This window comes from Epargyreus clarus, unplaced genomic scaffold, assembly GCF_041222505.1.
Source record: "Epargyreus clarus isolate Ecla_fem2 unplaced genomic scaffold, WU_Ecla_fem_2.2 ptg000007l, whole genome shotgun sequence".
In the NCBI taxonomy this organism is placed as follows: domain Eukaryota; kingdom Metazoa; phylum Arthropoda; class Insecta; order Lepidoptera; family Hesperiidae; genus Epargyreus; species Epargyreus clarus.
Genome location: NW_027332215.1, coordinates 19,656,023 through 19,683,207, shown reverse-complemented (window position 1 = coordinate 19,683,207; position 27,185 = coordinate 19,656,023). Strand labels below are relative to the sequence as shown.

General features: G+C 38.5%; 1 protein-coding gene across 4 annotated transcripts; it reads right to left on the bottom strand.

The window, feature by feature from the left end:
• Positions 1-905: 905 nt before the first annotated feature.
• Positions 906-26,179, bottom strand: LOC140743610 (trypsin delta). 4 transcript variants are annotated; one of them, XM_073075028.1, is made up of 8 exons: positions 26,132-26,179; positions 25,486-25,592; positions 19,343-19,476; positions 16,964-17,125; positions 15,487-15,580; positions 14,335-14,457; positions 10,115-10,311; positions 906-1,607 (listed from the first exon to the last, which is right to left on the bottom strand). In XM_073075028.1, exons 1-8 carry the CDS (start codon positions 26,157-26,159, stop codon positions 1,133-1,135), a joined length of 1,320 nt encoding a protein of 439 aa, XP_072931129.1. In that variant the 5' UTR covers positions 26,160-26,179; the 3' UTR covers positions 906-1,132. The 4 variants fall into 4 exon arrangements, with proteins under 4 accessions (XP_072931129.1, XP_072931130.1, XP_072931132.1 ...); XM_073075029.1 differs by lacking the exon at positions 19,343-19,476 and having other exon boundaries at positions 25,472-25,592; XM_073075031.1 differs by lacking the exon at positions 19,343-19,476 and having other exon boundaries at positions 26,132-26,164.
• Positions 26,180-27,185: the final 1,006 nt, after the last annotated feature.

The following is a 27,185-nucleotide window of genomic DNA, read 5'->3' as shown; positions in this document are numbered from 1 at the left end:
TGGCTACTGCCGCCCATGGACATCTGTAATCAACCCCAAATGGGATTAGATATTCCTACCTGAGGTCGGCCACAGGTGCGCCGCTACCCCTGAGGACTAAGCTGGAACGCCTCGGAAAAATATGTCTCCCTTACCACACCCTTGAAAACGGAACACAGCAGCGCTTAACACTGCTGTTATTAAGACCGAAATAGATGTGGCGGTGGTGCCGCCGGAGTCGAAGCACAAAGGGTTCTACCACCTTCAAAACTATGTTCAATATCTACGAGTATGACTATGTTTAAGTAAATTCGTCATAGGTGGTGAGGAAAAGTGTCATGCACGACTTATTACCGTCTGTAAACATTTCAAGTGTCTATCTAAAACGGCTCTGGATAGAGCCCTGTGACAGACAGATAGATGGACATCAGCGGAGGCTTAGTTAGTTAGTTAGCCGTTTTTACCCTTTGTGTACGGAACCCTAAAAAAGATGAATAACGTTCTGTGCATTGCAGCGGGTACTATATCTAGATACGTACACTTCGCCCATAATCTTAATTTAATCACTTTGTCACCTACTACGTTACTAGGGTTGCCGCGCATACTCCATACATAGTTTTTTTTACTATATTTCCGTAAATATTTAAAAAAAGTCATAATCAATCGACATATTATATTTTCATTGGTCATCTAGATGTAACCCAGAATCGCTAATAGCTAAGCCAAAAAAATAGGTCATCAATTAATGTAATATTTTATAGTATTTTTTCATAAACATATTTTCATAACATAACTACTATATATTTTCAATGTTTCTATAAGAAATAGTTGTTCTTGAAAAGAATTTGCAACTCTATAAGACACCCATGCTAAGAGAGGTGTTATTCTAAGCAAACGTAAACAGTTTTATTTTCTTATATCAATTTATTTACATTTAAGTTTATATTGACATAGAAATAATGAAGCGACAAAAGTAATTATAAAATGTGTTGCTTTCAATTTATGAACGAAACAATCTTAAAATTAATCGCGGCTTTATTCAATTTTAACGCGCCGCCGCAGAGTATCCGCGGTCAGTGGTATTTCACGCGTGATATGTAGTAGCTCATAGTATTTTAATTTTACCCAAACAGTAAAAGTTGAGAGATGTCATTTAATCATCGTAACTGTGTACATTGTTTTCATCACTGTCATCATTTGCATCATCACTGTTATCATTTGTATCATCACTGCTATCATTGGCATCATCACTGTCATCCTCATCGCTGACAAGAGAATCTTTATGAATAAAAGGTACGACCTCTAATTTTTTCGTACTCGCTAAACGCAGTTTCGACGTATCATTATTCTGTAGCTTTATATACTTTACCATTTGTACTTTATTATCGTGAAACCGTCCGTTGTCTACGAAGTCTCTGATATCATAGTAGTCACCCCATAATTCCGCCAATTCTATATCTAATTCTGTAGGTTGGAGTACCTTCGGGAAATCGGTATGCACCGCTGGCGTGTGTAACCTAGTCTCCTTGAGCCAGGCGCAGGATACGTAAGCTGTTGTCGCCTGGAATAGTTCTGTGTAGTTGATATTGGTTGATTGAGCAAGTATTTCCACATTATGCGTTATCCACCTGTAAAATATTGTTTATTAATATCAAGATGTGGATATTGGATACTCTTAAGACAAATCTTAAATCAAATCTGTCATCGTTGTCAAATCTTAAAATTTAATGTAAGTATTCCTAGCATCGAAACACGTATTTTGAATTATAATCCTTCGTATCGTCTTTGTCGACACATTAGTATTACATTGCTGGGCACGAGGCTTTAAAAAAAATCACACCTTTGAAAAATTTCAAACAACGGCACCATTGCATAGGTTTCCAAAAAAACAATTTTACATGTTTTCAATTTCGAATTGGATTTCGAAAAATAAAAGTTTAGGTGCAAAATGTGGAATGAACTTCCTCCTGAGGTATTCCCTCAGGACTATGACATGGGGCTCTTCAAAAGAGGTGTAAAAAGAACTCTCCTTCAAAGCTGGCGATTCCTCTGGTGTTGCAAATGTCCATAGGCGACGGTGACTGCTTTCCATCACGTAGCCCGTCTGCCTTATCGTTAGGTTGAATATAAAAAAAGGGTACGAATCTTACATCCCCTGATAGGCAGACCGAATTGTTGTTTTACTGTTATAGGAACAAAGAACAATTTCCGCTTTGATCGATATGTAAATTCAAAAATAGACTACTATGTATTTCCAACAAAGCATACGGTCTGTTATTAACCTTTCGCCGTCACTCCAGCAAAAAAACAAAATGTCCAAAATGCACATTTACTTATATTGCTTTCATGGACACAACTTTGTCAACACAAAATACGATGGGAATTTCACCGATTTCGTATTTTATACGTTTTAATGTTTGCATTTAAAAAACTACCAACAACAATTAATCGAAATATATAAAACGTACTTTGTAAATAGGAACAGCTTTGAAACTGAATTTAGGCCCCCGGGCGGCAAAATTTTAAATTTAAAATTGTAGATGCATTTCAGATCATATCAGGCGGTGAATTCAACATCCGCCGCGGGCGATGTGGGCCCAAACTACACCGCTGAATCTATGTACGTTTAATTGAAATGCTATGATGGACAAAAATACGAGACTGTTTATGGTGAGTCTGGTAGGCATAATTAAATTGTCCCTGTAGATTCGGGACCAGAATAGGGCTACGGTATCCCCTGCCTGTCGACTAAAAGGAGGCTTCCGGGGTTGCGGGGGGCAAGAGTGGAAGCTTGAACCGGCCGGCCAATGGCCCCGGCAAGGACGGCGGTATGTGTGGTCGCATACCGTCGTACGCACCAGACGGTGTGGCGAGCGTCAAGCTCACCTGGGTGGAGCCTGACGGGGCAACGCGCTAACAGGACTCCGGCCATAGTCCAGGCTGGCAAAGTACTTATTGGTTGACTTCATCTACCTTTAAGAACTTTTTTTTAACCAGCAGGTTGCAGGCGTTCCTCACAATGTTTGCCTTCACCGCTAAAGAAAGTGATAATTAATTTCTAATACGTGTATAACTTTTTAAAATCAGAGGTGCCTGATTTGATCTCGGGTCCCCCGATCGTAAGGCCGAGTTTCAATCGCGGATTCAGGTGATCTACCTTAAGTTAATCACTGATGCGTGGCCACTCCTGCCTTTCATGGTGGTCGCTTCATATGTATTAACTCGACATTCGGCATTTACATCTGTTCACAAATACACATGTAGTGCACGAGAGCTTTGCAATCAAGCTTTACATTTAAATCATTCAATATAACGTTTCGACTAAGTACACAGAGTTGAATACGTAGAAACGTGTAGTATTACGCGTGCAATGTTTATAAAACAATAAAGCAGGTCGGTACGTCACAGCTCACAGGCGCTGTACGCTCAAAGCTCAAAGTAAACCCGTGAACTGCTCATTTGCAAACGGACAAACAGTTTGTGTAAACGAGGCTGACACCGAGCTTTCAGGGCTTTCAACTATTTAGCGAAAATACTGCCTGAAAAATAGTCGCTTATTCGTTAAAATGGCGGGGTATTGATGAAAAATATGGCCGCCACAATACGATTGGAAGATGAAAGACCGAAATTCGTGGGTATTGATAAAATTCAAAATGAAATGAAGGAGTAAATAAATGCGGATTGTACTTAATAAGTAAGATATGCTTACAAAGAAGTTTATTAGTAAAAATGGTAGTAGATACACACTTACACAAAGAAGTAATATGTATAAAGTAAACACATCACACACACACATGCTCGCACGAAAGTAGAAAGGTACCGCCAGGCCTAAGGCCTTAGGTTAGGTTAGACTTTACAAAAAAAAGTTTGCAAAGAAACTTTACGTAAAGTCACTTTGTAAAGTCTACCAATTCGCACTTGGCCAGCGTGGACTACGGCCTAACCGCTCTCACTCCGAGAGGAGACCCGTGCCCAACAGTGGGAAAGTAATAGGTTGACCTTGATTCCTTAAACTCGAAAGGCGTTACTTCAAACACGCCAGAAGTTTTTTCTATGATTTATGAAATCAAACAATAAATGTTCATGATCCAGACTCGTCTTTATAGGTGACTATGAAAACTACCTCCAATGTGACAGGATTCCGTTTAACAGATTTCGGAAAATATTCCATTCGATTTTACGCTGTGCCGACAAATAAATTGGTAGAGTTTTAATCGCAATAAAGATATGTGAAATGACTAGTAACTATTAACACAAGAAACATTTCCTTGTTACTTTTTTATAACATAAGAGTAGCAGTAGAGTCCACCCGATGGTATATGGCAACTGCTGCCCATTGACATTATCAATCCCAGACAAGAATCTTACCCGAGGTTGACTACAGAGCGCCGCTACCCCTGAATACTAAGTTGGGATGCCTCGAAAAAGTATGCCTCCTTTACCACACCTTTCAAACAACAACACAGCAGCGTTTAACACTGCTGTTATTAGGCAGAAATAGGTGTGGAGGTGCCGCCGGAGTCGAACCACAAAGGGTTCTACCACCTTCAAAATAATATTGAATATGTAATGTAGTGAATAAATAGCGATGTATTAAATAGTAATTCTGTTTCACAAACAACCTCATTTATATTATAATAAAGATTGAATATAAATCTTATTATTAATGCATTGCCGCTTACAGGAATTCCCGGGCTGGCTCATGTGTGTATTGCATGTATATCCCGTTGTCCTAATGGAATTTCACAAACAACGCTAAAATCCATTATATTACGGCGTATGGGGTTTCCTTTGTTTGTAATAAGAATGATTCGAATATTATGTGGTCTGACATGAATTAATATGATAATTATTATTGGAAGTACTCTTAAATCATAATCACAAACATATGTTTTTAGGGTTCTATACCAAAAGGGTTTAAGTGGAACCCTATTTCTGAGCCTCCGCTGTCCCTCCGTCTGTTGCGGGGCTCTATCTCCTGAACTTTCCGATGGTACTTTTCCGAGGCGTTCCAGCTCAGTCCTTATGGGTAGTGGTGCATCTGTGGTCCACCCGTAGACTTAGAATTTTTTCGCTACGCTACGTCCACCTCAGGTTGTCCCTGTAGTTCCGGGACTAGAATAGGGCTACGGTAACTCCTGCCTGTCGTAAGGCGACTAAAAGGGGGCTTCCGGGGTTGCGGGCGGCAAGAGTGGGAGCTCTAGCCGTCCAGTAAGCGATCCCGGGAAGAACGGCGATATGTGTGGTCGCATAGCGTCGTGTACACCAAATGGTGCGGGAGGAGCGAAAACTGGTCCCCCAGGGCAGAGCCCGGTCGGGGCATCGCGCCTGGAGGACTCCGGTTGCGTTCCGTCGGAGATCCCGGAATTCTCCAACAAACGTTGAGGACGGCCATCGGGGGGGTTTTAGTGCGGTAAGAATCCCACATAACCCGGCGTCGCTCCCACGTCATCGGGTACCTTTTGAAGGTTTCCCCCTCGTTAAGAAAAAAAAAAGGTCCACCTCAGGTAGATATATCTAATCATGTCTGTGGTTGTTCAGGTACAGATGTTCATGGCCGGCAGGAGCCACTTACCATCAGGTGGACTGCATGCCCGTCTGCTACTCCTATATTATAAGAAAAAAATGGCTACGTAGGTTGATTTGATCTGCATACAAGAAGTGAATGTTATATTAAGAATTGAGCTCAGGTCTTTTTCTTATATAGTCTACACGTACTAAAACCTACAATGTGTAAAGCGAGTGCATATTGATAGGTAAACATTGGCGCCGCCAGGATTATTTTCTGGGAGATGCATCTGAATCTATACATACTATTAACCAATATAGAAATATTCACGTACGAGTACAACACGTATACCTTATGCGCGGTCCGTATTTCAGTGAATGTTTGGTTCTGACGACCCTATTAGGGTTCCGTACCCAAAGGGTTAAAACGGAACCTTATTACTAAGTCTTCGTTGTCTGTCCGTCTGTTTTTTCTTCGACATTCCTAAAGAGATTTTTACGCTGACACACAATTCAGAGATTTCTTCGCCTATGTACTTTCTATCCGGACAGGAGGGGTAGAATTACACCCTGCTCCCTGCCGCGCCCATGTATTGCCGTCCAAATCATCAATAGAGTGTAGACGATACTAACCGCAAAGCAACCACAGCGGCTACAAACTGCCGCCACCAACACAACTACATTACGGCAACAAATCACAGTGCAACCACAATCTAACCATTGCTTGCGGACATTTATCCGCTGTCGTGTGGCATGTTGTTGTAACGTGTGAGCAGACACTAACAAACGAAACGGAACTTAATTACTTCGTAGTATCAACAGGTTTAGATTAATACATAGATTGTGACGACCTTTTGCCCGCGGCTTCGCTCGCGTTATGAAGTAATATTTTCATCCCCTATTTTATCCCCTTGGGGGTAGAATTGATCAAAATCCTTTCTTAGCGGATGCCTACGTCATAACATCTACCTGCATTCCAAATTTCAGCCCGATCCGTCCAGTGGTTTGGGCTGTGCATTGATAGATCACTATGTCAGTCACCTTTGAGATATATTTTATTATATTTGAGATATATTTAGATTACAACGCACCGGACTCCTTTGAGACTCTGAAGCGTAGGATTCTTTACAGAGTTTTTACCATTAAAAATTTAAGATAGCCTTAAAACAAATAATATCTAAAATAGTCACGACTTCTAAGAATCAAACATTCGAGTCTGAAATTAGAAGAGGTCCGAGTTTCAAATCCCAGGCCTCAAAACCTCTAATTTCTAAGTTATGTGCCTATTAGAAATTATTATCATTAGCTAAAAACGGTGAAGAAAAGCATCGTGAGGAAACTTGCATACCTGCGAAATCTTAAAGAAAAAAGTTTTCAAAGGTATGTGAAGTCTACCAATTCGCACCTGGCCAGCGCGGTGGACTACGGCCTAATCCTTCTTATTCTGAGAGGAGAGCCATGCCCAGCAGTGAGACAGTGATGGGTTGTTGATAATGATGATGATGACTATCAGACCTACTTAATCACAACTACTAATTACGTGTGACAAACTTTAAAGTCAATGTACGTTAATATACATAGGAACAGTTAATTGCCAAGCTTTCAGAGCTTTTAAATATTTCAACGAAAATGGCTAAAATTACATTCCATTTAACTTTAAAAGCTCAGCCTTTATGTCAAACAATATAAACAGCTTCCGTACCGGTTTCATAGTTACTTTTAATTAAAACGTCAATTAAGTGTACTGCACGTGCACGTGGGGAAAAGGTAACAAACAAAACCATTTGGGTGATTTAATGTTGGAAATTGATATTTTTGCCTAGTAACAGTGTTAACCTGTGTTATACCTTTTTTATAATATAGGAGTAGCAGACGAGCATGCAGTCCACCTGATGATAAGTGGCTACTGCCACCCATGGACATCTGTAATCAACCCCAGATAAGATTAGATATTCCTACCTGAGGTCGGCCACAGATGCGCCGCTACCCCTGAGGACTAAGCTGGAACGCCTCGGTAAAGTCTGTCTCCCTTACCACACCCTTCAAACCGGAACACAGCAGCGCCTAACACTGCTGTTATTAGGTAGAAATAGGTGTGGCGGTGGTGCCGCCGGAGTCGAACCGCAAAGGGTTCTACCACCTTCAGAATATATACTTGTAGTTGTGTGCAACAACTTCACAACGGACTAGCAGTTTGGCGCGGACTATGCTGTCCCACTACTGGGCACGGTAAGTTTACGAGCTTAGGCCATAGTCCACCGCGCTGGCCAACTGTGACTTGGTAAAATTCATACAAGTTTCAGAACTGTGTGCTCTGTGAACTTTCAAGTGTCTACACATTTCATTTCAACTTTCGATACGATATTTTCGAGGGAGCTTTTCGCGAGGAGGCGACTTTTTCTAATTATGTAATTTTGAAAAATCTGAGATATGTATCTCGGACCTGTCTAGTCGCATTTCGATCAGTAGGCTATCACGTAATGTAAAATAGACATTAAAATAATTTTGACCCGTATGAAGGTTTCATTAAATATTTACTTATATTTAATACTTGTGAAGGTAGTAGAACCCTTTGTGGTTCGACTCAGGCAGCACCACCGCCACACCTATTTCTGCGTCATAACAGCAGAGTTAAGCACAGCTGTGTTCCGGTTTAAAGGGTGTGGTAAGGGACACATACTTTTCCAGGGAGGCTTTCCAGCTTAATCCTAAATATCTAAACCTATCTGGGTTTAATTACAGACGTCCATAGGCGGCAGTAGCCACTTACCATCAGGTTGACTGCATGCTCGTCTGCTACTCCTACTCGTATGTTATAATAAAAAAAATACTAATTAAATAGTACCTCATTAACTGCACGAAAGTTCAAAAATCTTGACATTTTAAAGTAAGCGAAAGCTGAATATTGTAGTTCTAGAATTTCTAAAGAAATCTAGCTTACAAAGAAAAAGTAAGAGAATCGTAAAGCACTCATCTGCAACATAGAGTTCATAACAAAAGCTTTATTTTGACATTTAGCTCTATTGACGTTTAAAGTTGCAGCCAATAGGGAATATGCATGTGATTTAGAATTGCTTGTTATTTTTTTCCTCGGTACATTACGGTCCTGAAATTGCATCTAAACCATTATTTTTTCTTTATTTCGTAATAAATTGTTTAAAACTTTAATCAAAAATCGTAAATTATGCGAGCGAAATTCAAATTTGTAAAACGCATTCCCATTGGTCGAATCGAAAAATGACGTCACATAGCGTGTTACGATGTTTATCAGCGTCGATATTCAAACTGTTTGAGAGAAAAATTGTTTTTGTCAAAAATTGTTTATATTTTTTACTATGTTTAAACGATGTGATAAGTGGTTTAAAATAATAAAATAAAAATGTACATATTCCCTATTACCGTGGCAGATTCCTATAAGCCGTATTAAAATAAATTATAGTTAAAAAAAATGAAACTATACTTTTATAATTAATCAAACTAAAAAGTAATAATTGTTGCAAATTAGTAACTTTATCTTAATAATTAACGCCATCTACCAATTCGATAGTGAACTTAGTAGACCGATAACAGCATCACTTGACTTTACACCGTCTCAAAAACGTTAATCCTGATGATCCTGATAAGGACAATGGGACAAAGATTCTGTTACATACATACCTAGATACATACAGGTCAAGCGTATAATAATAATAATAGCGTATAATAGTAATAATAATAATAAAACTAATAATAGCGTAGTGAAAAAAGATAACATAAGTTTTAGGTTTAAGTTTTAAAAATAAACGGTTTTAATTAATTGACCCAATTACAACAATACGAGTACATCAATATCATCATATAAACAATATTCTACATTTTACATATCATCATCAGCCCATTACTGTCCCACTGCTGGGCTCGGGTCTCCTCTTATAATGAGAAGGATTAGGCCCATAGTCCACCGCGCTGGCCAAGTGCGTATTGGTAGACTTCACATACCTTTGAGATTTTTTTTTATAAATCTCTCAGGCAAGCAGGTGTCCTCACGATGTTTTCCTTCACCGTTTAGCTAGTGATAATTAATTTCTAATACGCACATAACTCTGAAAAATCTGAGGTGCGTGCCTGGGATTTGAACCTCATACCCCTCGATCGAGCAACTGCTCGTCAAACTGCTCGTTTTACTTATACATGTTGGTTATTCATGCGTACCACAACCGCCACATCGCAACGACAAACATTGGACATTGGACAAGCAATGTTTACAAATGGATAAACTCACTGCGGCTTGTAGATGTGTCGTACCGTGTAGATGTTACTACAAAAAGGTGTTTGCGATGGGGCTGCAGTTCGCATGGCTTTGAGCCTTATAGATGTGTTTGAGTCGATCCTCTATCAACAACAACGATCCACAATGTCCGAATAAAAGGTGTGGACGATTCCACACTGTTGATTCTCACACCAAAATATGGTCCGTATAAATAGAATAATGCATATTCACGCAAACATGCGCTCGACAAAGTTCATACAAAAGTGAGCCCGCTAACTTAATTATTATAGGTCTGGTGTGATTGTACTCTGATCTAGTTTTGGTAAATGTGAATAGGCTCTTACTTACATTGTCAATTTTCTTGGACTAAAAACTTACGTTTTGTAATATTGAACATTTGTGTATACAAGTGGCAGGTCATGGACGTAACCACAGCCGAACCCCCAGGACTGGATCCCCGACAGCAATCCGCCGACCACCAGCGGGGCTCCGGGGACCGCGAGGCACGACGTGACTGGGTTCTCTTCTCTGGCGACACCCAGACACAACATCCCCGGGTAAACTGTAACTCCTGACTGAAATATTATATTACAAGTCTTTACGAAATTTGAGAGAAAGAAAAGTCATAACTATTGACAGTGGCGGACTAACATCGGGGTGGAAATTTTGAATGGAGGCCCGGGGCGACAAGTTAAATAAAAAAATTGATTTAATTTTACAAACTTTTACCAATGTCTTGAAATACGAATGAAATTCGTATTTGTCGGCAAATACGTATGTCTGTCATAGTTTGACTCTGGCGTCCTTTTTTGACGCTGATATATACACATGTATATTGGTCCTAACGAGGATTTTTCCAGCTAATGACACATTACATACGAGTACACCTTTCCGCTATCCCTCCCCCTCTTAGTCCGCTAGTGACTATTAAAAAACTTTTATCAATATTATTAATAAAAAAGATAGTCTTAATAAATAATCTTAATAAAAAATCTACATATACCGCGGTGTTATTAACACCACAATTAATTATATACTTAGCATCAACCGGGAATCAGGGGCATAGTACCTATCAGAGTCCCAAAGGTGCAAAAGACGGCCCATCCAGACGACAGTTTTAGGAGACGGCAAAATTATGAATAGGAGGAGCTTTTTTGTCGACATGTTTTAAGGAATTTTCGTGATGTCATTTTTTTCGCCGACTTATTTGTATATGGTACAATAAATTTACTTTGTTGTTGAAAATGCATTAAAAAGTCTCGTCTACAACCCATTCCTGTCCCATTGCTGGGCACGATTCCCTCCCAGATTGAGTGCGAATTGCTAGACATTACGTACCCTTGAGCTTTTTTCTTCTTCGAAATTTTCTTCACGATGTATTCCTTAGTTGTTTTATGCAAATAATAATTAATTTCTAATACGCACACAAGTTTGAAAAATCACGCTTGGAATTGACCTCCTCAATGTGAGGCTGAGTTTCTTAATCACTTGGCTACCACTGCTTTTTGCTATAAAAAGTGTATCTCCGCGCAATTAGTTGCGAGCAGATGCTATGATGACGATGATTCATTTCCATATTAAGAGCGGACTAGCAATTTTACACGGACTATACCTACATGATATGGACCAGGGAAACACTCATTAGTGGCCGGCAACAGACAGATGAAACTTAATCTGTGCACAGCACAAAGCTCGCATACCCCAACCCATTGCCGAACCCAAATAGGCTCCAATGCACATTATCAAGAGTATCTGTTTTAAACTGATTCGACAAAAACTTTGTAAAACTGCAGAAGCTTATGAAAATATGGAACCGAATTTATTTCCACGTATTGGATTTTATTTTTTTATTGCTCCACACATTTATTCGCAGGAAAACCCAGTGAAAAGCATTGTCAGTCGCTGTTATGATGGATGGGGCGGTTTTTACCGAACGTTTTCTAAAACAAAAAATAAACGAAAACAGACACCTGTGCAAATTCTATCTTTTGTTCGGATTTTTTCTATTTTCACAACACACGCCTATTGTTGTAAACGTATCGGAAAATGCACACGTATGTTTTTCAAATGATCGATGGAAGAACTAAGGGGATCACACAGGATTTATAATAATTCATTAATTATATCAAAAACCCGACTGCAAAAATTACGAAAGATACGATACGAAATTTAATACGTATGCCCTAAAAAGACCGAAACAAGATTGAAAATAGAAAACAAAGTTAAAATAAACTATTCGGTTTAACACACTATATTATGAGCTGGAAGCCTAAATTAAATATCCGGATTAGTTTTAATAGTAGGCAGGACCCAATAATATCGTTGCGGTTTCTATCTATCTAAGGACTTCTATCTGTCTATGTATCTAAGGACATTTGGGTATTTAAAACGAATATAATGACACCTTAACTGTCGAAATTCATCCAACCGTTTGTTAGATCCGAGGGTATAAAGAAAGACAAACATACAAGATACGCGCGAAAACATGATTCTTCCTTGGCAGTCGGGTAAAAAACATTTTTAAAACTGTTATTTAATTTCTGGCATATATTAAAATATAACAAAAATCAAATGTACTACTTTCGACAAGTTTTTGATGTGAAACATCTAGTGTCCGCATTCAGACGCCCGTTGGCGTGGCGACACCTCAGGGGGTACTATCATTTATTAAAACAATATTATTTTAATCATACTTTTACTTTTATTTTTGCAGGAAATTTAACTTTTTAAGCAAAACATGACAATTTCAGTTGGTTTTATACAATGGATAAGCGAAAAATTAATAAGGGCTTAAGTTTGTTCAACTGTGTATGACAGAATATTTTACTGTTTTAAGGAGGAAATAAAACTTTTCTGAACTATGATGGTTTTTAAAAGATCGTGGCAGGCCCCCAGGCCATCGCGCGAAAGTTCTTCTTGTACACATTTCGAAATGTACTTCATGAATACTAACTTAATCATCTGTTTATTATTATTTACACCCATTTAAAACTAGGTTAAAACATTTAATTCGTTTTGAATTGTAAATATTTTCAATTCTTATATTTAAACTATAGTTGATATAATATCGTAAAATCTACAATACTAACTAAAACGAGATGGGCACATAACATTATATGTGCCCATCTCCTATTATTCTTAACTTTTAAAAAAAAATCTATTGAAATTTTATATTTAACTATGTATTTAACAATTACTTTAGATCAACTTCAACCGTCACCTGTTTTAATTGGTGGCAGGTGGTAAAGTAAGAATGGTGGTAAAACTTATTGTTCGACTCCGACGGCACCACATCCACACCTATTTCTGCCGCAGTAAGAGCAGTATTAAGCGCTGCTCCGTTCTGGTTTAAAGGGTGTGGTAAGGAAGACATACTTCTTCGAGACGTACTCAGTCACATGAGAAAAATCATTAGTCAAAACACTAATGATCGTATTGAATTCCGAGTATAAAATACCGCCATTTTAATTTTTAAGAACAACAATCAACATTTCGTCTTATTTTATCTTAAATGGAATCCCCTGTTCAAAGAAACTATTCTGATCGAAAAATTATGTAAAAAAATCAAAAAATAATTTTAATATACTTTCATTTTGACGCATGAGAAAAATCAGTACCAAGGATGGGAATCCTTTGTGTATAATTGGCTAAATGAAAATCGATCTCACATAATTTATGTAGGATTATAGGATTTCGTATTTTCATTTAATTTTTATTTTTAGTATTTGTAACGGTCTATATAAGGATATAGAGATAGATTCAGGAGATAGATGCGTGCAACAGACGGATAGACAGCAAAGGTTTAGTAATAGGAATCTGTTTTTACCCTTTGGGTGCGAAACCCTAAAAATCGATGCTCACATTCAAAAACTATTTCATTACTCTTTATAGGCATATAGATTCATGGTAGTAATAGCTTTCGAGTGGTGAAACTATGTAGGGTGGTGTGGCTCTATAGGTACATGTAGAAGCAGGGCCGGATTTAGAGGTCTAGAGGCCTTGGGGCAACAAAGGAGTGGAGGCCCCCTGGCCCCAAATTATTTTCCGAATAAAATGAACAAATTCAGTTGAGTTTTTCAATAAATATTTTATTGTGAAACGCAGGTAGATTCTTCTAGTATTCATATTTGTACAAAGTACTGTAGATAAAGGTAAAACAGCGAAAGAAAATATCAAAGGAAAAGATATATATTTTTTTACTAGTGTTTACTAGTCGGAATTAAAAAAAATCCGACGTCTCTATTGTGGGGGCCCTCTTTTGTGGAGGCCCCGGGGCTGCCGCCCCGGTTGCCCTCCCTTAAATCCGGCCCTGTGTAGAAGTCAGGCGTAGATATAGCTTTGTTATGCGAGGGGGAAGGTCCAGAAGCAATGACATAGACGGGAGTTGGCGAAAAAAATGAACAGTTAGTCTGTGAAATTTATCGGCGACATTCTAAGTGTCCGGGATGAATAATCTCAAAAATTTTTGTACGACGAAAAAGAGTGGTCTTCATGCTACAAGAATTTTTCATTCCTCGCCTGTGCTAAGGGGGTAAGACCCCCTAACCGTTCGCATTCTTACATACGCTTATACTCTAAGTAGATTGTTTCCAGCTTACCCGTTTATATCCTTCACAGTAATAGTTAGGCAAAGTTATGTGAAACGTAATTGTCCTCAGCATTGGATCCAACTTTTCATCAGGGTAATAAATGGATGCACGGGGCAAACACAGTTCCGTGCCCTGAAAAGTTATATTGCAAAACTGTGTAACTAACGAGACGCAGTTGTGAGTAGAATGCAAAAAATTACATAAAATTTAGCTCTGATGAACTCAAACGCAGCCCTTTTGGAGTGAATAAAACTAAAAGTTTTATGAATGTATTATTCGTTTGAGCGAAGTTGTCAACAATTTACAAAGTTTAACATGCAACACAACGTGTATGAAATTCAAATATTTTCCACTCGAAAACGTTTTTAACTCAGTATTGAATATGAACCGTCCTGTACCCTTACCATGAGTTTTCAAAACATCCCACAATTTTACGTCTCGCTTACTCAATCCATTATTTTGTTCCGTTTGATTCAGCAGATTGAGTAAACGTAACAATAAGTAAGTGCTCAAGTCTTTTTGTCTGCCTCACATGTTCACAAAAAAGAGAGACAAAACATAAAGCGCCATGTCAATTTAGATATTTAATGTTACGTTACTGACACTATAGTTCTGATATCCGCTAGGGGCGCTGATTGGAATTTGTATGAGCAAATACGTAGACAAATACCAAAACAGTCATATTTGTCCAAACGTAAAAACTCATGGTAAGGGTACTGTTATGTTGAAAATTCTAACGTGACCTATAGTATAATACAAATATCTAATGTTAAAAGTCCTTGCATTTCTGGAAGAGTGTGAAAGTCGGTTGACTTACACATGAGACGATCGTCTTAGTCTTCAGGGGTGGCAATGCATCTTTAAACGACCTTGAGAGGAATCCTTCTTCTGTGCGGATTAGGTTATAATTTTTTAATGTCCTTGGCGTGCAGTGACACTTAACAATCAGGTGAATTCAAAAAGCTGCATGCAAAGATCTGAACGTAAATTATTACACTGAAAATGTGTTACATTTTCATGAATATTAAAATGTACTTGTAGCATTATTGTGTGTCTAAAATAATGTGTGTTCATTTATTTTACTACCGCAGTTACATAAACGGGATTGATATAAACCTTAGAATTTGTCGAAACAAAACAAATACGTTTTACCCACAGTACCATTGTGTCGCATCTGCCCCATCCAGTGACAAAGGCATTGTTATTAACTAATGGCCTCGTAGCTGAAATCAATCCAATGATTTTCACCGTAGACCTGAATAAAAAATATATGCCGTTATAGTTTCAGGCCTTAGAACAAGTCAGTACATAGTAGAAGGTTCTAGGAAGTTGCGTAGTTCCAAGGCGCGTAGGCGGAAGCACCCGTACACTATTTCCGTCTAATAACAGCAGTCTTAAGCGCTCCTTAAAGTATGTCGAAGCATCGAGACTGGCTTTTCTTATCACGCTGGTTTATGTCCGTGTGCGAAACTCACCGCATGAGTGATAAACCCGCTGCACTCTTTCAGGCACTCGGTTACGTGACAGGAAAAGTATTTGTAAAACAAAAGAAGCCCAGTGTCACGCGGGCGAGCCAGACCCGCACGCGGTCACAAACACGCGTGATGGGAAAAAGGCACTTAGCTGCAACTGCGTCCGATCCAGATTAAATTCTAATTAGAGTTGATTACAAATGTCCATGGGCAGCCACTCACAACGATGAACGTGTAAATGTACTCTGATATCATTTGTGTGCACATAATTAAGTAGGATAGGATCGCAAGGTATTTGAATTATAATAGACACTATCAAATATTGGAACATTTATACTTCTTCATTAGCGATACGTTGAGCTTGATGGAATAGCGTTTGCGCCACTCAATCACAACTCGTTATACTTACTTGTAATTTTAATTTATTACATTTAATCATCGTAATAACTTAAGGTATTTTTGTATGATGTTTTGTTTTGTTCCCACTAATAAATTTCTTCCGTATTTAATTTCAATCGTTTTCTTTAATGGAAATCTTCTAAGTATTACCAGATTCTGCTTCCTAATTGCAATTATCCAAATTTTATGGTTCGTTTATCCATTGATTTTAGTGCATATATTATGTACTTACATAATTTATTTCAAGTAGGAGTCTTAACCCGTCGACATTTAGTCATTACTTTGAAAGTTTGACAATTTTCTGGGCAAACATTGAGATGCATTTATACTAATGGGTTTCATTCTATTTAAATTCAGTTCCTAATGAAAATTGGCGGTTTGTGGTTGGATTTCACGACCAGTGGCTGATGCGACATAAAATTTATCTTAGATTTCGCACGGATACTCAGGAATAGTATCATGAATGTTGCTTGAAGTAATATTAGCATAGTTCGAAATACGACCTCTCGAACTGGGATACGAAGTTTGAATTTCATGCCTATATTTTGGGAATTGTGTCCTGATTAAAATTAATAATCTGGCGATTAACGGCAACATAGCTTATAAAAAAATCTGCAATCCTGAGAATTCTTAAAAAACTTTCTTAGAGATATACTTAAGTTTATTAATCCACACTTGGCAATTGTCTACGACGTAGGCACTGTCACCTTGAGAGGGGACTCAAGCACAGTATTAGAACAGTAATTATTACGAAGCGTATACTTTACCTTATGTTTAAGGTTTCATAGACTTTTAAGATGGCAATGTCGTTCTGAAGGGTGTTCGGGTCGAAGTCTTCGTGGATCACGACCAGGATGACCGAATGTAATAAGGTGCCGCGGTCGGCGTAGTTCTGACCCATCACCACCCTTAACTCGTCTATGGGGACGCTTGAACAACATAAACATGTTCATTACACCAATCTTTATATATATATCTCTATGTGAGTGTGTGTCACGGAACTCCTCCTAAACGACTGGACTGATTTTGATGAAATTTGTTGTGTATGTTCCAGGGGACTTGAGAATGGTTTAGATTCACAATTTAGTACGTGGGAAAAGGATTTTTTTTAATTAATTTTTAATTCGTAAGTAGTTATAGAATCGGAAACTATGCATTTGATCAAATGATGATCTTTAGCAAAGTTGTTGTCCAAGAGCCCACGAAGGTTTGGGAGTTGGTAAGACCAATTTTCGACAGATGGCACCACTGTCATTCCAATCCAGGTACAAATTTTCTGTTTTATGTATGTCATATTATTTCTTTAAACTGCGGGCGAAGCCGCGAGCACCACTAGTTAATTATAGATATCCATCGCCAGCAGTGACGGTTAAAAGGTTATGTAGGTAAGCATTTTATACATACATACATATATTTATGGGCTCAAAATATATAGTATGATTCATAATTAGGTGTCCAAAATGTAAACAAAGGTGTTGTTCTATCAAGAAAATACGTTTCAAATGGTATTTTCTTATTTTTGACAATATTAAATTAATACCACAATAATAAAATAATAATCTAAATAAATTAAGATCAATTCAAATTTTCTAATATTTATATTACCTCAATTTCGTTCCATACAGTAATAATAATAAAAAACAAGGTTTATAGTAGAAAATTAAAATGTGATAATGGTAACACAATCGAAACCCAAGACATTTCTTGTGCCGTCATTTTTAAGTTTCGTAGCTGATGTTATTCTTTTTCGTGATTGTAATCGAATTCAAATGTATTATCGTTTATACGGCGCGTTCGTTAAATTGTGAATAATTGTAAAGTTTTCGTTTTTTGTTGAGTTTGCGAAAGTTTTTGTTTCTTGTTAATTTTGACAGTGACATTTGTTTGTTTACATTTTGGACACCTAATTATGAATCAGACTATAGTTCACATTGTGTACAACGTAGGTACGTCATTTAACCCATACATAAGTAGGTAGGTACATATATTTTATACGCTCAAAAATATTTTACGTTGTGGACATATATTTTGTTTTAAATCAATATATTGTAAAAAAATAAAGAAGTTAACGACTTTATTTCTTCTATGAATCCTGCCATGTTGTATAAGTTTGCATTTTATAATTATTTGAGATGTTAATTATTTATATTACAACCATACTTACACAATTTCATGCCATGAAGTTGGCCGCATATTTACAGTTAACTGTAAATGTAACTATATCGCTCGACGTCTGGTCAACGATGGTAATTACTTAGATCATTTTACAGTCGATCGAACCCCAGGACAGTTTCGTTTAATTTGCTTAGCACTTGACTAAAAATGTACGACCCCAGCCAGACTTAATACTTTTAGCATCAGCTATTCGGTATAGAAAAGGGACCGTTTGACAACTCCATTAGTGCGTTGCGTTTTTCATGTACACTGCCAGTCAGTCAAGATACGAGTACAGTCAGACGTCAATTCAATCAAAATAGCTGCGACCGGCGCTCAAACATGTACAGAGTGTAGCGTTTGATCGCTGCATGTAACGAAATGAAGCATGACAGAAAAACAGCTAGCGCAATATTTTCCCTAACAAAGATCGGAATGAATATTAACAAAGTCTGCGTATTAGAAATTGCCAAAATTTAGACTTTCGTATGCATAGATTACAACAACTAAGTAATAGGTTAATATTATTAATGATCGTCGTGCTAAAAGTGCCTGGGTCATGTCTGGGTCCGGGACTAGAATAGGGCTACGGTAACTCCTGCCTGTCGTAAGAGGCGACTAAAAGGGGGCTTCCGGGGTTGCGGGCGGCAAGAGTGGGAGCTCTAGTCGTCCAGTAAGCGATCCCGGGAAGGACGGCGGTATGTGTGGTCGCATAGCGTCGTGTACACCAAATGGTGCGGGAGGAGCGAAAACTGCTCCCCCAGGGCAGAGCCCGATCGGGGCATCGCGCTTGGAGGACTCCGGTTGCGTTCCGTCGGAGATCCCGGAGTTCTCCAACAAGCGTTGAGGACGGCCACCGGGGGGGTTTTAGTGCGGTAAGAATCCCACATAACCCGGCGTCGCTCCCACGTCGTCGGGTACCTTTTGAAGGTTTCCCCCTCGTTAAGAAAAAAGAAATAAAAAGGGTCATGTCTGGGACCCTTAAAACTAACCGATGTAATGGGTGGGCCACCGTGAGCACGAGGGTCCTGGCTATCAAAGTGCCGGTGAGGAAGTGTGAGAACTGACGCCGGACGCTCACTATGTACGGATGTTCCCTTATACCCACACGGACTCCTTTAAATATCTGGAAAGTTTCGAACTGTAATTACTTTGGAAAGTTATTTAATAACTTGTATCCTAAGCGGAGTTATGACGCAATGCATGCAGCCGCAGCTACCATACTTCGTATGGACTGCGTAGATGTATCCTGAAAAAAAATGGGCTCGAGTCGAACTCGCAAACACAGGGTGCCATCGACATTTTATTTTTGTAGATCAATATTTTACTCAACATATGTCTAAGTTATTTGAGTAAATCGTCGTCTCTTTGCCATCAACAATGTGTAATAAAGTAATATTTAAATAAAAATGTGTTTGTTAAATTTAAATTCTATTCTTTTCTTTCTAATATTCGATTCTATAGTTATTTAGACAAATGCCAATAAATACCGGTTTCTTGATGGGAACCCCCTTTCACTTATAACTTTTTTTGTTTTGGTAGTTATAAGGTATAAATTACCAAAAATAAAAAATACGATATACGAGTTGCTGTAACGGCCATAGCGACACATGCTCTTAAAAAAATCAAGTCTCTTATCTATTACGGTTCAAGAAATAGAGCCCTGTAAGCGAATGGCCACAGCCAACAGCGGCGCGGCGAGCGGTGCGGCGAGCGGCGCGGCATGAATCGAGCGGTTTAAACAAATGCCGCGCGTCGGCGGAATCGGATTGACGTATTTGAAATTGAAAAAAAGCGTATTAAAATGGTTTCAATCGCATGTTAAGTTAAAATGTTTGGATACGAAACAATTTATCTATGACGTGCTCTCGTATAGAACTTGCTCTCGTATATTAAAAAAAATATAGGGATAGTTCCTGTATTCATAGTAAAGAGTGTGAAATTCGCCAAGTTCTCTTCTTTTTTGGTCAAGCGGGGCCCTATTCTTGACTGAATAATATCTTAAGCTAATAACGCACTCGTTTCAAGGCAAAGGCGTAATTTTTTAAAATTTAAATACTCACTCGTCCGTCCGCTCGCCGCGCCGCTCGCCGCACCGCTCGTAACAGACGGACAGCGGAGACTTAGTAAAAGACTAAAGCGTAGATCCCACAAAATACAACACATAAAACCCACTTATTTAATATTCCAACATCGGATTTCAAAATGAAATCTGTTGTTCAATGTTAAAATAATTATTTTCTGGAATAAAGGTACGTTTTGCTCCAGTTAACCTCTCACTTTTCAATATCTCTCATTTCCTGGAAAACGGACCGGTGTAGTTCAAAATGTTAATTTTCCTGCATTATTATACTGTTACCTTATACCATAATTATACTAGATGCAGTGAAATATGAGAGAAGTATAATCATACCAATAATAATAAGATTACACAGCAGGATAATTACTTAGTTCAATATTATATCTGTATAATACTTATGTAATACGTAGCTACCTATAGGAGTCAGTTTATAACCCCGACGCAACAAGAGGGGTGTAATAAATTCATCTGCGAGTCCATCTGTGTTCTGAAGGTGGTAGAAACTTTTGTGGTTCGACTCCGGCGGCACCACCGCCACACCTATTTCTACCTAATAACAGCAGTGTTAGGCGCTACTGTGTTCCGGTTTGAAGGGTGTGGTAAGGGAGACAGACTTTTCCGAGGCGTTCCAGCTTAGTCCTCAGGGGTAGCGGCGCATCTGTGGCCGATCAGGTAGGAATATCTAATCCTATCTGGGGTTGATTACAGATGTCCATGGGCGGCAGCAGCCACTTACCATCAGGTGGACTGCATGCTCGTCTGCTAACCTAATATTATAAAAAAAAAAAATCTTAGGTCTCACCATCGTAGGTCAAACTTCAATTTTCCCTTGAGTTCCGGGACTAGAATAGAGCTACTGTATCCCTATCGTAAGATGCGACTAAAAGGGGGCTTTCGGAGTTGCGGGCGGCAAGAGTGGGAGCTCGAACCGTCCAGAAAGCTACCCCGGGAAGGACAGCGGTATATGTGGTTGCATACCGTCGTAATCACCAGATGTTGTGGGAGGAGCGAACGCTCCCCCAGGGCAGAGCCCGATCCGGGCATCGCGCTTGGAGGACTCCGGTTGTGTTCCGTTGGAGATCCCGGAGTTCTCCAACAAGCGATGAGAACGGCCACCAGGGGTTTTCAGTGCGGTAAAAACACATAATATAACCACATAGTATAACACATAATATAACGCCACATAACCCGGCGTCGCCCCAGTTCGTCGGGTACCCTTTGAAGGTTTCCCCCTCTTAAACAAAAAAAAAGGTCAAACATCAATAACAGTATTATTTAAAAAAAAACTAAAAACCACGCTATTAAACAGTTAATTAAACTAAAAATTAATATTTTTTGCAATCTAGTAACTTTGCCATGAACTCTCTCTAAGGCGCTTGTACGGCGACTCGAAAATTGTTAATCCTGACGATCCTAATAAGACAATGGGACTTTATTATTAAAATCGTGAATTGTCATTGATTCTTGATAATTTTTCAAAATTTCAAATAAAACTGTCCGGTCAAAGTGGGTAAATATTTTTCAAGTTAATAAAAGCGTGGTAAAAATGTATCCCTACTTGCGCCAGTTGTAGTTTATTTTAATAATATATCTTAGCCAGGCAAAATAGGTTATTTATTAGTTAGACGTTAATCGATCACTGAATAGAAACAGTCCGTTTCACTATTACCTACCAAACGTAGATACCGACTAATGAGTCAACTGACCTATTACTCCCGTAGCATCCATTAAGGTAGCATTACACAATTAAATAGGTCATTATTCGTAGAATATAACTTTCAGCATGAAGTATCACTATTATGCAGCAGTGAAACTTAACCCAATTGTTAGATTATGTTCATTAAGTTATCATTAAGCTCTACTTGAGATCTTGTTCAGAAACGTTCAATTCATTTTTAGGGTTCCATACCCAAAGGGTTAAAACGGAACCCTATTACTAAGACTTCGCTGTCTGTACCCTTACCCTGAGTTTTTACGTTTCGACAAATATGACTGTTTTGGTATTTGTTTACGTATTGGCCCATACAATTTCCAAGTTGTGATATAATCCACTAGGGGCGCTGATTGGAAATAGTATGGGCAAATACGTAAACAAATACCAAAACAGTCATATTTGTCGAAACGTAAAAACTCATGGTAAGTGTACTGGTCGCCGGTCCGTCTGTCAAAGGGCTCTATCTGTAGAACCGTAATAGATAGACACTTGAAATTTACAGAATATACATAACGGTGGCCGCTATAACAACAAATACTAAAAATAAAATAAAGTTTAATATTAAAGGGGGTTGGTCTCCATACAACACACCGGTATTTTTTCGGCATTTTTGAGATCAAACTGTTAATCGTACTAGGAAGACAGTTGACGTTTTACAATCCGTTTACTACTATAACTGCTATTATAACAAATACAAATAAGAACAATAAAACATATTTTAATGTAATTTTAAATTTATACATTGTAATTATACGTTTACGTATCATTCATCATTTCCCCAACGCTATCTATAATGATAGATAGATACAGTGATAGATGGCGTATGTATCGGTAGTTCTGTAAGCTTAACTAAATGGCGTTGCTACATGTAACTGAGTCTCGTTGAAAATAATAAAATGGATAAAAATGAGTAAAAAATAATGAACATTGATGGTATTTTCATGAATGGTACTCGTAGGTAGGTAGGACGACGCGTGTGGCGGAGCGGTCACCATGCCGGTCTGACGCGCAGAGGGTCCCGGGTTCGATCCCCGGCCAGACAGATCTCTAAATGATGAATTTAGATTTCTGTTTCTGGGCCTGGGTGTTGGTGTATTCGTCTCCGTGTGTGTCCATAGCACCCACAATACAGGGAATCCTAGTGTGGGGCTGTGAGTGTAGAAAGTGTAGAACGAAAGCGTAGGTACCTAACTATCTTTGTTAGAGATTGAAATAGCAAATTAGCATGCATTCCTTACGGTAAGTGATCACTGCCCAGTACGGATATCTGTAACCAACATATTGAAAAACGGTTCTAACTAAAGCCAGTCTCAGTCGTGCTCAGATTCTTGTGGACTAAAACAGTTTCCTCGTATGTTACTTAGCCGGCAGCTGAACCCAGCCACCGAAATGCACTTTATAAAATGAATATTCAGATACAAATAGTTCTAGAGTGAAAAATATTTGAATTTCATGTACGTATTGTATGTAAAACTTTATTGTCGGCATCTATACATTTTCACCGTAACTGTTTTCTTTACTAATATTATAAAGAGGAAAACTTTGTTTGTTTCATTGTAATGAATAGGCTCAAAAACTACTGGACCGATTTTAAAAATTCTTTCACCATTCGAAAGCTACATTATCCACGAGTAACATAGGCTATATTTTATATGAAATATATTTGATAAATACATATTTGATTGAGGCGGTACAAAGTTTTCCGAGTCACCTAGTACGGTACAAATAGGAACGGTCATATTGTTTGCACCACCTTTATTGTTTTAATGAGATATCAATAGAGCGAACAAGATCAATTATTACACATATAGAATTAGACATACCAACTAAAGCATCTAAATTGGTAGAACAGTTCTTGGGAGTCCGCACTCCGGGGAGTAGGAGGAAGGTGGTTGTCCCTGTAGTTCCGGGACTAGAATAGGGCTACGGTATCCCATGCTTGTCGTAAGAGGCGACTAAAAGGGGGCTCCCGGGGTTGAGGGCGTCAAGAGTGGGAGCTCGAACCGCCCGGCCAGCGGCCCCGGGAAGTACGACGGTATGTGTGGTCGCATACCGTCGTACACACCAGATAGTGTGGCGAGCGTCAAGCTCATCTGGGCGGAGCCCGACGGGGCAACGCGCTAAGAGGACTCCGGTTGCGTTCCTTTGGAGATCCCGGAGCCCTCTACGCAGCGCAGAGCACGGCCACCAGGGTTTTAGTGCGGTAAAAATCCCACATAACCCGGCATCGCTCCCACGTTGTCGGGTACCTTTTGAAGGTTTCCCCCTCGATAACAAAAAAAAATAAAAGAGGAAGGTGGTATCAAAACCTCACCGACCTGTACCTTGTAATAGTCATCAGACTTGAACTTGGATAGGAGTTTAAATGAACTGCAGGACTATTTGCTATTTTCATACGTCATAGGGCTGGCCGGGAAGGTGGCTGCATGGGTCACCTAAGGTGGGCTCATTTTGCCGATCACAAAAAAAGATCGTCGTGTCTAATAATTCTCCTATAATATTCCGATAAGCTTAAGTTCATGTTGCCAGGGGTGTAAAATAAAGTCTACAACACTGTTTTCACGTATCAACTAGGATATCACATAGGAACAGACCGACAGGTAACCCAGCGATTATAAAACTAAAAAATCCAGTTCAACAACAACAAAAATCATTTTTCAAAACATTGTTAGCAGCGCAAAATTCAGCGTAGAAGAAACTTTAACCCGCGTTTACGAATATATCGAATATCTCGACACAATAAAATTAAAAAGGAATTTTCAGTTTTTGTTCCATAATAATAGTTTCAATTTGATACCCCTTTTTCGCTGAAATTTCGTTTGTTATCCTTTGGTCTTTATTATAATAATTGTGTGTTGCAGACTTTTTGGAAACAACAAAATGTACAACAGTGAAAGGAAAATGTGTAAAATTTCACATAATGTAGTGTAAGTAATATGATTACATTATATGAAATGAAATGAAATGAAAATACTATATCATGATAGGTACTTACTCAAGTGTTAGCCTAGTAACTGGAAGCTCGGGTTCGAATCCAGGCGAGTAGATACCTCAGATTTTTCATGATTATGTGCGCATTCGAAATTAATTATTATCAGTAGCTTACACGGTGAAAGAAAAGATTGTGAGGAAACCTGCACACTTGAGATATTGATTAATAAATCTCAAAGGTATCTTAAGTCTACCAATACGCAGCGCGGTGGACTATTATGGCCTAATCCTTCACACTGAGAGGATACCCGTGTCCAGTTGTGGGACAATCATTGGTTGTTCATGATGATGATTTTCAATATTCTTTTATGAATGTGTAAAAACTTTTAAACTAACCAATATTCCCTTACTTTTCGATTGAGAAGAGGTATGTCACCAGTATTTGGGTAACCGGAGATCTCAAACAGGGAGTCATAGGTGTCATCATCGCTTTTCCGCATGGTGTCCATCTCGGCGGCTGGACAACAATGGGTCCACAGGCAGTACACTGCTTTACAACATTAGAACGTTATCATTGAAAATATATGAAATACTAAAAGCCTCGCAAGGCAAATAATCGTTTTTTTTTCAACATAGGTACACGTAGCAAACGAACAAGCAGTCCATCTAACAGACCTCTGTAACACCCCAGATAGGATTGCAGTAACATAGTATAATGAAAAATACAATAAGTACCGTGCGACGTTCAAATTTTATTTTGTTCAAAGTAGATTGCAGAATTACTTTTGCACTTCATAACAATGTTCATAAGAAACATATCATACAAATTACTACATTTATACCTTTTTTTTTTTTTTTTTACGAGGGGGAAACCTTCAAAAGGTACCCGACGACGTGGGAGCGACGCCGGGTTATGTGGGATTTTTACCGCACTAAAACCCCCCCGGTGGTCGTCCTCAACGCTTGTTGGAGAACTCCGGGATCTCCGAGGGAACACAACCGGAGTTACTACATTTATACCTATGGTATGATGATGTATGATTGATAAATACTAACATAATATGACTGTATCAATATGCATCATATTTTTCCGTCTCCAACCAAGCTCCACAAAGCGCCATGCCCGAAGTGTCATTCTCAATTCTACGTGGTTGCGATCGCCACGTTCACGTTGCCCAGTTGCCTATGAATATGTTAATAAATTCGAACCAAAGAAGATTTAAAAAATACATTACAACCAAACATAGAACCTCCTCATTCGAAAACGGTTCATAAGTGATGAATACCCGTACAGCACCATATTTTCTTGACACATTAACTACTATAATTATTTATTATTATTAATTGTGCCTATGAAATTTGTTTTAGGTTTATTTACTTAACTTATTTAAATAATTATGTCTTTATTTTAGGACCTTGTTTAATTATAACTAATTACTTACAAAATTATTTTCATGATTATAAATACAAGTACGTGTGTATATGGCGTTACAAAGTATTTAATTAAAACACATCACAATAGGTAGGAATGTCATTGATTCAAACCGACAGGCTGGTTATTAGCGCGTAACCAAAGACAAAAGTCAAAGAGTATGTATGATTCAGGCTAACTATGCAACAAAAGTCGTTTATATTACACTAGTTGACCCGGAAAACTTTATACTGTCTCAAAGTCTATTTATCAAATATATTTCATATAAAATATAGCCTATGTTACTCGTGGATAATGTAGCTTTCGAATGGTGAAAGAATTTTTAAAATTGGTCCAGTAGTTTTTGAGCCTATTCATTACAACTAAACAAACAAACAAAGTTTTCCTCTTTATAATATTAGTGTAGATAAACTAACTCTTCAGTGCGCTTATCCTCTCGCGTGTTTACATCCGCACGCGCGTCTCAGGCGTGCCACATGCATCCTATCATTCCTATGGTATCGTACTACTCGACCAAGCCAACTAGACGAATGAGGAACGTGACGTCACTCGAAACCGTATGTGCGAACCACTGGCAAAAAATAATACCTAACTTGTTGTGAAATGTTGATTTATACCTATGAAATGTAAATTTTAATAAACTAACGAGTACAAAAAATAATATTTAACGTAAAACTC

Excerpts from the sequence above, each read along its gene's own strand:
- LOC140743610 (XM_073075028.1), bottom strand. The coding sequence starts at position 26,159 with ATGATGCATATTGATACAGTCATATTAT. Across the intron at positions 25,593-26,131 it reads TATTGATACAGTCATATTAT|CCGCCGAGATGGACACCATG; the intron begins GTTAGTATTTAT and ends ATTGTTGTCCAG. Across the intron at positions 15,581-16,963 it reads TATGAAACCTTAAACATAAG|GTCTACGGTGAAAATCATTG; the intron begins GTAAAGTATACG and ends TTTTTTATTCAG.